We start from the raw sequence: 13,087 nt of genomic DNA, 5'->3' as shown, positions 1-13,087 counted from the left end.
AACTGAATTAAACTAAACTAATCTAAACTAAACTAAACTAAACTAAACTCAACATAACTAAACTAAACTAAACTAAACTAAACTAAACTAAACTAAACTAAACTAAACTAAACTTAACTAAACTAAACTGAACTAAACTGAACTAAACTAATCTAAACTAAACTAAACTGAACTGAATTAAACTAAACTAAACTAAACTAAACTGAACTGAACTAAACTGAACTAAACTAATCTAAACTAAACTAAACTAAACTAAACTAATCTAAACTAAACTAAACTGAACTAAACTAATCTAAACTAAACTAAACTAAACTAAACTAAACTGAACTGAATTAAACTAAACTAAACTAAACTAAACTAAACTGAACTGAACTAAACTGAACTGAACTAAACGAGTTTCCAACGCAGCGGGCAACAGATCGGGGAGCTGCCGGTGACGTCACACCCCCCAGGCCATTGCCGCTCCTGATTGGCTCTAATTAGAGCGCGCGGCGGCGAATAGACAGGCGTCGCGCGCGGCTGAGTCCAAAGCGGCTGACGCCAAAGAATCTGCCTCGTGCGAGAGGAGCGAGGAGGACGTCCCCCCTCCCTCCCTCCCTCCCTCCCTCCCTCCCTCCCTTTCTCTCCTTCTCCCTCCCTCCCTCTCTCTCCTTCTCCCTCCCTCCCTCCCTCCCTCAATCCCTTTCTCTCCTTCTCCCTCCCTCCCTCCCTCCCTCAATCCCTTTCTCTCCTTCTCCCTCCCTCCCTCTCTTTCTCTCCTTCTCCCTCCCTCCCTCCCTCCCTCAATCCCTTTCTCTCCTTCTCCCTCCCTCCCTCTCTTTCTCTCCTTCTCCCTCCCTCCCTCCCTCCTTCCCTCCCTTTCTCTCCTTCTCCCTCCCTCCCTCCCTCCCTCCCTCTCTTTCTCTCCTTCTCCCTCCCTCCTTCCCTCCCTTTCTCTCCTTCTCCCTCCCTCCCTCCCTCCTTCCCTCCCTCCCTATCTTTCTCTCCCTCTCCCTCCCTCCCTCCGTCTCTTTCTCTCCTTCCCCCTCCCTCCTTCCCTCTCTTTCTCTCCCTCCCTCCCTCCTTCTCTCTTTCTCTCCCTCTCTCTCTTTCTCTCCCTCTCTCTCTCCCTCCCTCTCTTTCTCTCCCTCTCTCTCTCTTTCTCTCTCTCTTTCTCCGTCTCTCCCCTCTGTCCCCCTCGCTCCCTCCCCCTCTCCCTCTCTCTCTGTCTCTCCCCTCTGTCCCCCTCCCTCTCTCTCTCTCCCTCTCTTTCTCCCTCCCTCTCCCTCTCTCTCTCCTCCTCCCTCCCTCCCTCTCTCTCTCTCTCTCTCCCTCTCTCTCTCCTGGACTTCCAGAGGTGTTGTCAGCGCGTCCTTCACTCCTCCACTCCCCCATCCGGCTTCGGGAGGGATAAAAAGGGGAAGAGGGGGAAAGGCGCCTGCGACGTCCCCGGCTCCGTGCACCCTCCCACGCCGGAGGAACCGCGGGGAGACGCGGCGAGTGGGGGGGGGGAGAACCGAGGGAGAGCCCAGCCTCCGGCACCAAGTTGGTCCGCGCAGCGCCGCCGAGCCGCCGCCGAGCCGCCGCCGCCGAGCCCCGATGGCCTCGGTCCTTGGACACACCGGCCGCGCGTCCGGAGCGCAGGGCGGCCAGGTGAAGTGCAAGTTCAAGAGGAGGAGGCGAAGGCGCTCCAAGAAGAAAGGTGAGACCCCCAGACAAACGTTGTCCTCCGTCAATGTCGATAAAAACACAAGTATTGTCCGCGTCACATGGACGTCCGTCATGTGGCGTCCTCCTCGGCGCCCCTTGGAGCGGCACCAGCGCGCACGGGCTGCGCGTCGCAGGATGCGCTTGGGTGGCGCCTGGAAGCCGACGAACGCGCCCGCTCGTGGTGCTTGAGGAAATCTCCGCGTTCCCCGTGGAAAGTTGTCGGCGACGGCGGCAAAGATCCGACTCAGACACCGGGGCAATAAGGCAGCGACGCACAACGACGACCGGTTCGCCGTTCAGACTGTTTGTGTTCGTCGTCGAGGGATTTTACATTCTTTATCGTCGAACACGTGGCTTTAGAAGCGGGAGAGAAAGGACAGTGCGTTACTTTATTCCTTTATTCCTTCCTGCTATAATAATAATAATACTAATAATAATAATAATAATACTAATAATAATAATAATAATAATAATAATTATTATTATTATTATTATTAGTAGTATTATTATTATTATTATTATTATCAATAATTGTAATGAGACAGAGGGATAGCTTTTGCTCGTTTTATTTTTATTTTTTAGAAATAGGAGAAACGATTCAAAATATTCCATTTAAATTGGGCATGTTTGAATATCCATGATACCATAACTACACCCGAAAATTTGATTATACTTGATAAATAATAATAGCAACAATAATAATTCAAAATTTCTAAGCGCATTCCAAGGATACTCGATGAAAGAATTAAATAGATGAAATAAGAACTGAAATGAGCACGTTAGGTTGTCAATTTAGTGAATATAACATTTATATTATTTGAAATTATACATTTTTCATAGTTCTCGGGTCAAATTTAAAAATTAAACAAATCCACGACACACGTTTTCAAGTTGGAAAATATTTCTTGGCCTGTAAGAGAGGAGCATTTTACACTTTATCTTGAGCCCGAAAAAAAAAAAGTCATAGCAGATACCTCGTGAATAATTTCTTATAATGTATTATTTCAGTGGTTTATTTCGATTTTGGATCGACAAACTTACATTTAATAGCCCCTGTAGGTGTTGATGTGCTGGTCTGTGCCATGCAGTCCCACGTGCACGGTGCGATTCCAAAGTTCTAAACGATGACACTAATCACATCTGCAACCGTGTTGGGTTTTTCACTAAATCTAATGAGCCTTGAATCTTTTGTCAGCTGTGGAGTGGATGGTGACCGGGGTTCAGGGCCAGCAACACACCATGCAACCTGCAGCACGCCTTTCCACTGCCAGTGCAAAATTACACTTTAGAATATAAAGTGTTGTTTTATGTATTTATATTCTGTAATCAGTGATGAAACATACCCATCAGACTTGTCGCCTTTATATATGTATATATATTTATGCGTGTGTGTGTGTGTGCGCACGCGTGCGTGCGTGCGTGCGTGCGTGTGTGTGTGTATTGACTCAACATTTAAACTGTTAATCTACATTTTAAATGACTAAACCCTTCTGATTCAATGCCACATTTGCAATGTAATGCATTGTGATTTCTGAAAAGCAATTTCGGTTCAAAGATTCTCGAAGTAATAACGCGGCGCAGACGATGCGTGGACTGGAAGGGAAGAGATTTAAATGTTTTGAACGCTTACCGAAGGCGTTGGTACTGTGAAGTGTAGCTGCTGTTACAGCTGCCCTCAATAATTCAGTGGCGCTCTGTTGTTTCCTTGTCATCAAGGAGATTGAACGCTCTGTTTAGACAGTGGCTGTAAATTGTCAACGGCTGATTAACAATAACTTCCCCAAAGAACCAGGGAGCTGACACACTCATTTGGCACGATGTGGATCACAAACGTTCACTGTGATGAACCGTAAGCTGAACGGGAGTACTAAATAAATCAGCAAAGGCATTATTTTATTTTTATTTTGTATTATAATAACAATAATAATAATAATAATAATAATAATAATAATAATTATTATTATTATTATTATTATTATTATTATTGTTATTATTATTATTATTATTATTATTATTATTATTATTATTGTTGTTGCTGTTGCTATTTGAATGACAATAGCGCAGCAGTCGTTTTTGTTGTCAATGCTGACAGAGTAGTGGCGGGTCGGCCCCTTTGCATTGTGGAATATAGATGAACGCTCGGAGCCTGTTGACATAGACTGCAATTGAATTCGTAACGAGCCTTCGTGAACACTTTGCACTTGTCATCAAACTACAAACAGACAACTGCAGCTCATTTCCATAACCTCTTGATTTTTAATAGCCCAAGTAATTGAGACAAGGGAGACAATACATAAAATATAGTGCCGAGGCAAATGTATTTACATAATGGAAACGACAGAATCGGTTCCACAACATTAAGCATTGCATATGAGCATCACACAACACACACACATTAGCTGACAGGCCTTCTCAGCTTGTTTCCAAATGGCTAATTTATCAACATCGCTGATTCATTCAGATAGCACAGGACATTAGGGGGCCGGTTCAGGGGCCGATTGCAAATGTGCCTTTGCACTGCTGATTGACGCTGGCTCCTTTGTGCTTTTAGGAAAGTGACTGAAACCCGGAGTCGGACGATGAGGGTTCGCAGCTCCAGTCTGATCTGGATTCCCTCCCTGATTGGTGTTTCTGTGCTCTGCTGTATTTCTGGGAAAAGCCCAGCACAGGGTTCTTACCAGGTCTTTGAGGGTGCTTGAAGTGCTTGAATTTTGTTTTTAGAAATGCAATGTACTGGAATACCGTTAAAATAGCCCCCTGGTTTTGTTATTCAAATCGTAACTTAATAAAAAATGACATAGATGATGCCAGTAAAATGTAAATTTAATCCCGCATGGTTGGAAATAGACACTTATAATAGTAGATGACAATGAGATATATATATACATATATATACTGTATATTTATATACCCCTGATCAGCCACAACATTAAAACCACCACTAATAACCAATAATGTTGTGTAGCTCCCTCTCGTGCCGCCAAAACAGCACTGACCCACTCCACAAGGACTCCACAAGACCTCTGAAGGTGTCCTGTGGTATCTGGCACCAAGACGTTAGCAGCAGACCCTTTAAGTCCTGTGAGGTTGTGAGGCGTGGCCCCCTTGGATCGGGCTTGTTGTTCCAGCACATCCCATAGATGCTCGATCGGATTCAGATCTGGGGGATTTGGAGGCCGAGCCAACACCTTGAACTTATGTCATGTTCCTCGAGCGATTCCTGAGCAATTTTTGCAGTGTGGCAGGGCACATTATTCTGCTGAAAGAGGCCACTGCCATCACGGAATACATTGCTATGAAGGGGTATACATGGTTTGCAACAATGTTTATGTAGGTTTTACGTGTCAAAGTTGCTCAGATCCTTACACTTGCCCATTTGTCCTGCTTCCAACACATCAACTTCAAGAACTGACGGTTCACTTGCTGCCTAATATATCCCACCCCTTGACAGGTGCCATTGGAACGAGATGAGCAATGTTATTCACTTCACCTGTCGGTGGTTTTAATGTTGTGGCTGATCAGTGTGTGTGTGTGTGGTTTTTATATACACTATATATATATATATATATATATATATATAAATAAAGAATGAAACTACTATTATATTTTAATTAATAAGGATCACATTAAAAATGGATTATATTTGTTAGTCATTAAAAATGGAAAGATAAACATGCAAAAAAAACAAAACGTAAAAGTCCTTAAATGTCATTTTGTAATGCCAGAATCAACCCTGTAAGCAGCTCTGAAAAATCATTTCAATGACAACTGTCCCTTAAGCTGTGTAAAGAGTGGCACACTACTTAAATTGAGGCTTTTTTTTTTCTGTACGGCTCATCCATGAATAATTTTACAAAACCACAGAGGTCTCCAGATTAATATTATTTTAATTATTATTATCATCATCTGATGATGTCAATGAGAATGTAATGCTCTGTGTACTCTCTAATGTGCACTCATCATCTTGAGATTTCAAACAATCATTTTCTAATGTAGTGCTAGTGGCAAAAAAGACACCAGGGATTAGTGAATGATGTTTAGGACCTAATCCCTGGAAAATGTGCAGATTATTTCGAGATGGACTTGAGTTAAACCTACGTGTTGTAGGCAGATTTCTCCCCCTGACTCGTTCCCTATCAAAGGGACTGCAAGCAGGGGGGCTGAACGACAGATCATGAAACCCAATCGAACTATTGAAGACTCTGCATTCATGCCGAATAGCAGAGGAAGTGAAGATGTTGCAATCCCGTCAAGCCGCCGCTCAGGGGTATATAACTGCAGCTCACTGTCCTCTCTGCCTCTTTTCTTACTTTGCATAACAAGAATCAAACATCGAGATTCTCAAATTCACAGCATTCTTCTGTTCACCTTTCAGGTTCCTCACTCGCACAAACTGGTGTAAGTCACCAGCTTGAGTACTGCTTGGTGAGGTAGTGTACTGCTTTTTCACTATTTTCTTGCATTTCATTTGGGAACGAACAAATATTGTGTCCAGGAAAGTGTACCCACTCTGCGGATACCGCAGTGAGAAGGGAGACCGCCACTGCTCCTGCACGACATGCCTGGGGAAAGCAGCACGCTGAGACGGATGTACTGGAGGATGTCGCGGAGTGCGCAGCCTGCGCCCAGCTTCCCCTGGCCACCGTCAGTATACGAGTGGCGCCCTGGCGCGAGGAGGACGCCAACTAAGGCGTGTCGGAGTGTCGGAGACTGTGTCGGAGGACGAGCCCTTTTCCTCGTCTACCATTAGCACCGAAACTGGCCCTGTTTCGGTGAGTGTGCCGTCACTCCTCCTAGCGCTTGCCCTGCCCCCAAACCCCCGCCAGTTTCTTCCCGATGCATATCCTGGAGGAACCGCAGCAGGGAATATCCTGCGGAGCCCGGATGGAATAATCGGACCCGGATGAGTACGACAACGGGGTGAGCTTTCCAAGCTGCCAGGCAATCTCCAGCCAACTGTCCTCGGCTTCCGCTGTGTCTGTGCTACACGGAGAATTCTACTCCGTAGCCCCCAGCCAAAGCTCTCTATCTATCCCGCTGTCCCATGAGGTGCACACGGAGTTATCAAGTGGCTGGGCTAAACCCTTCTCAGTGCGGGCACCAGTGAAGGGTTCCGAGATCTACCTCCATGTGGACCAGGCCCAGGAGCTGGACTACCTGTCCTTCCTTCCAGTGGAAAGCCCCATTGCCGTCTGCCTAGTCCCAGGGGAAGGCATTGGCCTGGGAAAGAGGCTCACCCTACGCTCTGAGGTGGCCAAGCAGCTGGAGTTGCTAGTGGAGAAGGTTTACTTGGCGGCAGGTCAGGCGGCTTGCGCCTTTAACACACAGGCCCTGCCCCAGTGCTATCAGGCCAAGCTCTAGCAGAGCAGGCCCGACCATAGTAAGTGAGGTGACGCTGGTAGGGCTGCGGAGGCCACAGACCTTTCCCTCCGCCTCACTCCCTGCACTACCCAGGCTACTGGGTGTAGCAAGGGCAGGAGCGTGGCCGTGCATCATGCCCTCTAGCTAGGCCAAGCTGCCGCTCATTGACGCTCCATCACTAGCCTGAAGACGTCAAAAATCGAGAATAGAAAATCTGGGAGGCCCTCCAGTCGTGGATCCCCCACACAACCCCCACCAAACCACAGAGCGGCAGATGCGTGGTGGAGACCAGGACAAGAAGCGGGTGAGCGGCTTCCTCCCCTTTTCCGCCTCCTCATTCCCCGAGGCAGCAGAACCACCACAGTTGGAAGCAGAACGTCCCCCACCCTGTGGGTCAGACGCAAGCAATCACAACCAAAACCGCAACGCTCTCAGGACCGTTTGTGCAGCCGAGACCGCAGCAGGGCCCCGCTACCACAGAAAGCAGGTCCTAAACCCTGGAAAAAGTGGGGGGCAGTCCCTTTGTTCTTTTCTCTCCGTGTTTATGGTGGCAAATCACACGTTTACAGGGAAAGAACACATACAAACCATTTGCCAACATATGTACCAAGTGTGTTTGCTAGGGATGTAAGGGTATACCGTTTAAAGGTATACTGCGGTATCAAGCAACCAAGGTAAGGCATTTTGAGAAAAAAAAACCTCAGCCAGGAATAGTAGTAGAAGTTGGTGGAGGCTTCGAGAAGAACGACAAACAGCAAACATGGGTGCGCGCACGTCGTTGCCGAGGCGGATGCTATGTTTATTGTTCCTCAACAACTAACGCTGCTTTCAGATTGATACCGATAACGGCACTTTCTGAACGGTATGTTAAGAATATGTTGCTCTGTTGTATATGCTGTATATTAAACTAAACTGTTCCATATCTGTTGATATATAAGAAGAATTTTACTAATGTTTAGTAATTGTTGTCTATATCTGCACCAGACTTCTTTTGCTATATAACATTCAGCTCATTCCGTTGCAGAAAATGGCAAAAAGTTTAAATATTTAAGTCACACAAAGTCGGGTTATAAATATTCCTGTATGCACGAACCAGCTCAGCGACTCTTGCCTTGAATTTACGTAACGTAAAGCACCCTGTCGTAAAATATTAGAGTCAGAGGCTTTACCATGTGTTTTTCTTTTTTAATATAAACTATTTATTAATTGAATATAAAGAAAACAAAGGGGGTGGGGGATAATACCATGAAATACCGTATACCACAGTACTTTGGTAGCTACTGTACCGTACTTTGAAATTTCATACCGCTACATCCTTAGTTTGTACCGTGAATCACATACCCCCTTCCCCCATGCCCACCACTATAAGTGTGCAGCAGACCCCTGCTATAAAGACCAGCGCTATGCGTACGAGTCCCCACAGTACTGCCAAGCACCGCTTGAGTCCAATGACATATTCGACAATAACGTGTGTGAAACTCATAAACCTTGGTATCCCATTGTGTCATGCCATACCATGGGGGGAGGTTTTATCAGAGCATAATCGCCTCCAAGGCAATAATTGGCCATGAGCGGGCATGCGGCAGACCTATTGAGCACCGCACTGGTGTGCCAACAGGGCGCCCAGGCTCCAAGCGCGTGCGTAATGGACCCATAGATCCGCAGAATGAGTGACCAAGGGCTACACCATCCAATTCGCCCGCCCAATTTCAAGGGAAAAGTGGAGTCCATAGTCCTGGACAATCACACAGAGGTTCTTGCAAGAAAGATTAACTCCCTGCTTGAAAAGGTTGCACACGAATATTACAGCAGATACTTTGTGGTGCCGAAAAAAGATGGCCGATATTAGATCTGCGACATCACTTTTGTGCCAGAAACTGCTGGGCATGATGGCATCAGCAGCTGCAGAGCTGCCCCTCGGCATGTTGCGGGCGTTGCAAAGGTTGTACACATCCAGACCCCTTCATACAGTAAAAGATAGACACCGCTGTGGCAGTTTCTCCTACCACACTCCGCCCAAGTGGCATTTTCTGGGCCCTTCGGCACAGAGACACTGACTTCGATGGGTTGTAGACACCAGTTTATTGTAGAGAGGCTAGCTGTAGGCTAGGTGGGATTAGTGAGGAGCAGATTGAACATTTCATGACAGGGCTCCTATCCTGAGTGTGTGTGTGGATGGGGGTTTTAACCTGCTGCTCGTTAGCCCAACCAATGAGCAACTGGTATGCAGCCACCCTGACCCAATCGCCTAGATCCAGGTGTGGCTGTTCAAACCATCCCATCCCCATACCACACAACAACCGCAAATTAATGGTAACATCGAGGTGCAAGAGGGCGTTATCAGTGTGGAGAAGTGCTCGGTTCCTTTTTGCAGGATCCGCTGGGGAACGTATCATACGGCGGCACCATCACCACGGACACATCCACCATGAGGTGGGGCCGTCTTCAATGGTGCAACAGTCAACGGGCGGTGGACATCGTCATAGGCGCCAGATAAATGTGTTAGAGCTGCACACAGTGTTTTTCGCTCTTCAACACTTCCTGCCAGCCCTCAAGGGCCGACATGTTCTGGTGAAGTCAGAAAACACGTTGCCGATAGCATACATCAATTGCCAGGGCCAGGTCCGGTCCATCCCCCTGTACCACATAGCGAACTGATTACTGCTGTATGCGGAGCGGAACCTCCTCTCGTCCTCTCCACATCCCTGGTGGACCTATTGTCCAGGTGGAAACTCCGGTCAGCAGACTGGCACCTTCACCCTCAGGTGGTGGCAGAGATCTGGAGACAGTTTGGCCCGGGTGGAGGTGGACCTGTTTGCATCACGAGAGAAGACACAGTGCCCATTATGATTCTCCCTGGGGGGAGACCAACCCCCATTGGGCACCCTCTATATGCACTCAGGGTGCCCTTGGGACACGGCCCTTCCAATTGCCCTAGGAACCTGTCATTGGAGGCCCCACAGGGCCTGCGCGAACACTCCACCAGCGGAATGGCCTCCTCATTGGCCCTCTTCAGGGGAACATTTGTGGAGGATACATGTCGGGGAGCTTCTTGGAGCTCCCTACACACATTTGTGCGGTTTTACATGTTGGACTTTACTAGGTCTCCGCTGCCACATGTCGTGTTTGGCGCACAGATTTGAGTATGCGGGTGCTACAGAAAGTATCCCACAAGCATTTTTTTTATGCGTCCAATGGGGGTACGTTATTATGTGGAACTCCCTCGGGTGATCATCATACTGTCGTGTGATGGTATACGGTCCCATGAGTAATAGATCGCAGTTCCTGCGAGGGCAACCATGGTTCCCTGAAAAGGGACCAGATCTATTACTGCACTGGGGTATGGTGCCCCTCCGAGGCACTCAGCAGTGAAAAGGGGAAGAGAGAAAAGTGAGCTGCAGTGCGGGGGCAGGAAGGCAGCGTAGCGTGGTCACTTCCTCTGTCATTTGGCGTGAATGTAGAGTCTTTGATTGGATTGCATGATCTGTTCATCAGTTTAGTAATAGATCTGGCTCCTTCTCAGGGAACCATGGTTGCCTTCCCAACCTAGACGTTTTTATTGTTTTCCACTTAACTGTTTTACTCTCTGTCCAATTCTGCAATTCTTGTTTTTTTTTGGATGACCATACAGTGCAACACAACAAATGAACGCATTACACACAACAAGGTTTACAGGGTGGGGCAGTGACAGCCATAGAAAATCATTCCGCACGCCCTTTATTTATTTTGTTTTTTAAATCTCTTTGACATTTCTCTAATTTGCTGCAACAAGCTGTCCATTTCACTTTATCTTGGATTGGAAGAGAAGATTTATTTTTAATCACCAGAAGCTCTAATCGCAGCTTCTGGTTTTCTCTATAATAATACCTTGTATTTTTAAGCATTGCTTGTATGAACTCTTGGCATTGCTTTGCTAGCCGTTCCTCAAATGCAGTGTTTTCTGATCCCCGGAACCAGCGCACTCTATCATCACTATATGAGGCCCTTAAAAAAAAATAAACACACACACGAACACTCGGGCTCTTAATTAATCACAGCAATGTCGTTTTACTCTCTTGTCCCTGAGGGAATTGCAGTTTCCTTGCCGCAAACCGCCGCTCCAATTTACTACACTCCAGTGACAAATGATGGTATGTGGGTGGAAAACGCTGCGCTGTATTGCAAAACAGTTTTGCAAATTTTGACTTTTCGCACCAATGACCACTCCCCACTATCAGTCAGCCCGCTCCGTCGCGACCTTTTCTCCCCTCTTACATGGCTTATGTGCAACATATTCCTAATATTTCTCCAGTGTTTCTCCTTTTATGAGGAAAGATAAGCACTGCAGAGATTTATAGGCCTGCGTTTTATCTTTCTTCTTTAAAGCCGTACTTACAAGGCTTTACTTTCATTGCACAGTATATCAACATATCATCAACATCGCCTCGGGAACTGTCTGAGGAGCAGCCGGTGTCACATAATTTATGTTGCAATTATCGTGCGCACACGTGTTCCTTGCGGGGAAATAAAGACGGGTGGAGCTGGTGCGGCGTGGGCCAAGCTTGGGGCTGCCTGGGCGTCTGGCCGGGCGGCGGGGGGTTCACCAGGCCCCTCCAGGGTTCATGGCTGGAGTGGTGGGGCCCGCCACCGCACCCTTTAGCCAGGCACTTGTGTGTCAAACCGCGGCAAGACCCTCGACACGGCTGATGAGAGCGATGTAGCCCCCTTCAAGGTGAAGTCAGAGGACACGATTGGGCCAGGCAGTGGAAAGTAGAGCCTGCTCTTCTGTGGGATTCCTGCAATAAATCTCAGAGGGGGGGGGGAGGGGAGCTGTTAACCAGTGTACGTGTCTCAAGCGTCCGACAATACCTTATGTCCTACATTTACATGTGGAATCTATTAATAAAATCCCAATACAGCGAGACCTACATAGCAATGGACCCTCAATGAATGTATGTTCATGTAGCTTGGCACCAGTAATTTATCTTGCCAATTTCCTAATGTGTGTTTTCACACCGCAGGGCAGGAACACTGCACCACTGGATTTAGTGTTGGGACAGTCCAATGTCATACGGCCGGGGTGTTTTTGGAGAGAGAAAGGCAACTGTGGGCGAGATGCATTTCACAGATGCAAAGTGCTAGTCTCAGCCCTGAAACGCCTCTGTCATATTTGTTTGTGTTTGTACCGATAAACGCATTAAGACCTGTGACGAAAAGCACCGCTGGCATTTATGAGGTTAATGAAGGTTATTGCCAACGGCGGCAGTGTGCAGCTTCTCTGTGTGTGCACGCATGGGTCTCACAAATTTTCAGGCACTTCCTGATTAAGGCAGCGGAGGAAATTCGGCACTTTAGGACACAGCGTCCTCTAACTGACGAAACGTTTAGCTGAGGGAAAATAGGTTATTGCCATTGACTGTAGTCTCTTGAGGACAGCTAATAAAATGACCAAGTAAAAAGGGATAGTGCAACTTTTGCACATTAGCATAATTAGTAATTATCTGTTAATAATGTCCCTCTTGGGTCTTTGAGGCTCAAGTCTGGGATTCTGCCGAAAGTTCAGACGGTGGAAACAAATTTCATGCTCAAACGTCTCTACAGCGCACAGCAATAACTGGATGAAGCGGAATCGAAATGATCGAAAACCAGCCACAAACTTGACAAAAATTCAGATGGTGAGACTTAAGTTAATAAGTCCATTCCCTAAATGACTCCCAGGCTTGTGTGCCAAGTGCATTTAAACAACACCACAAATAACCTGTTGCTATGACAACTTTGTTACTGAAAACCAATTGAGCCACTCGTGCGCTGCACTCAATTACTCCTCGTAACGGCATCTTTCAGAGCAATACGCGCACTGAGATAGAAAGACCTGGAATATTTCATTACACCCTTATTGTTCTTACGTATGTGTTTTTCGTGTGAATTACTGGTGTTGGTGGTAATTTTTCTCCGTGGAATATCAGATGGAGTGGTTGTATTCTCTTTGTCTGTGTGTGTGTGTGCGCGTGTGTGTGTGTGTGTGTGCGTGCGTGTGTGTGTGTGTGCGTGCGTGTGT

General features: G+C 46.8%; 1 protein-coding gene across 1 annotated transcript in view; it reads left to right on the top strand.

Moving 5' to 3' along the window:
- Window positions 1-1,578: 1,578 nt before the first annotated feature.
- Window positions 1,579-13,087, top strand: part of adarb2 (adenosine deaminase RNA specific B2 (inactive)) — a gene marked incomplete at both ends in the record, with an annotated part of 152,711 nt that continues 141,202 nt past the window's right edge. The window contains 1 exon segment of the mRNA XM_080020372.1: window positions 1,579-1,681. Coding sequence (XP_079876498.1) covers window positions 1,579-1,681 — 103 coding nt within the window.

Source organism: Zeus faber (genome assembly GCF_960531495.2).
Source record: "Zeus faber genome assembly, chromosome: 19".
NCBI lineage: Eukaryota > Metazoa > Chordata > Actinopteri > Zeiformes > Zeidae > Zeus > Zeus faber.
Note: the sequence above shows the minus strand (reverse complement) of the source record. Positions and strands in the feature narration are given on the sequence as shown.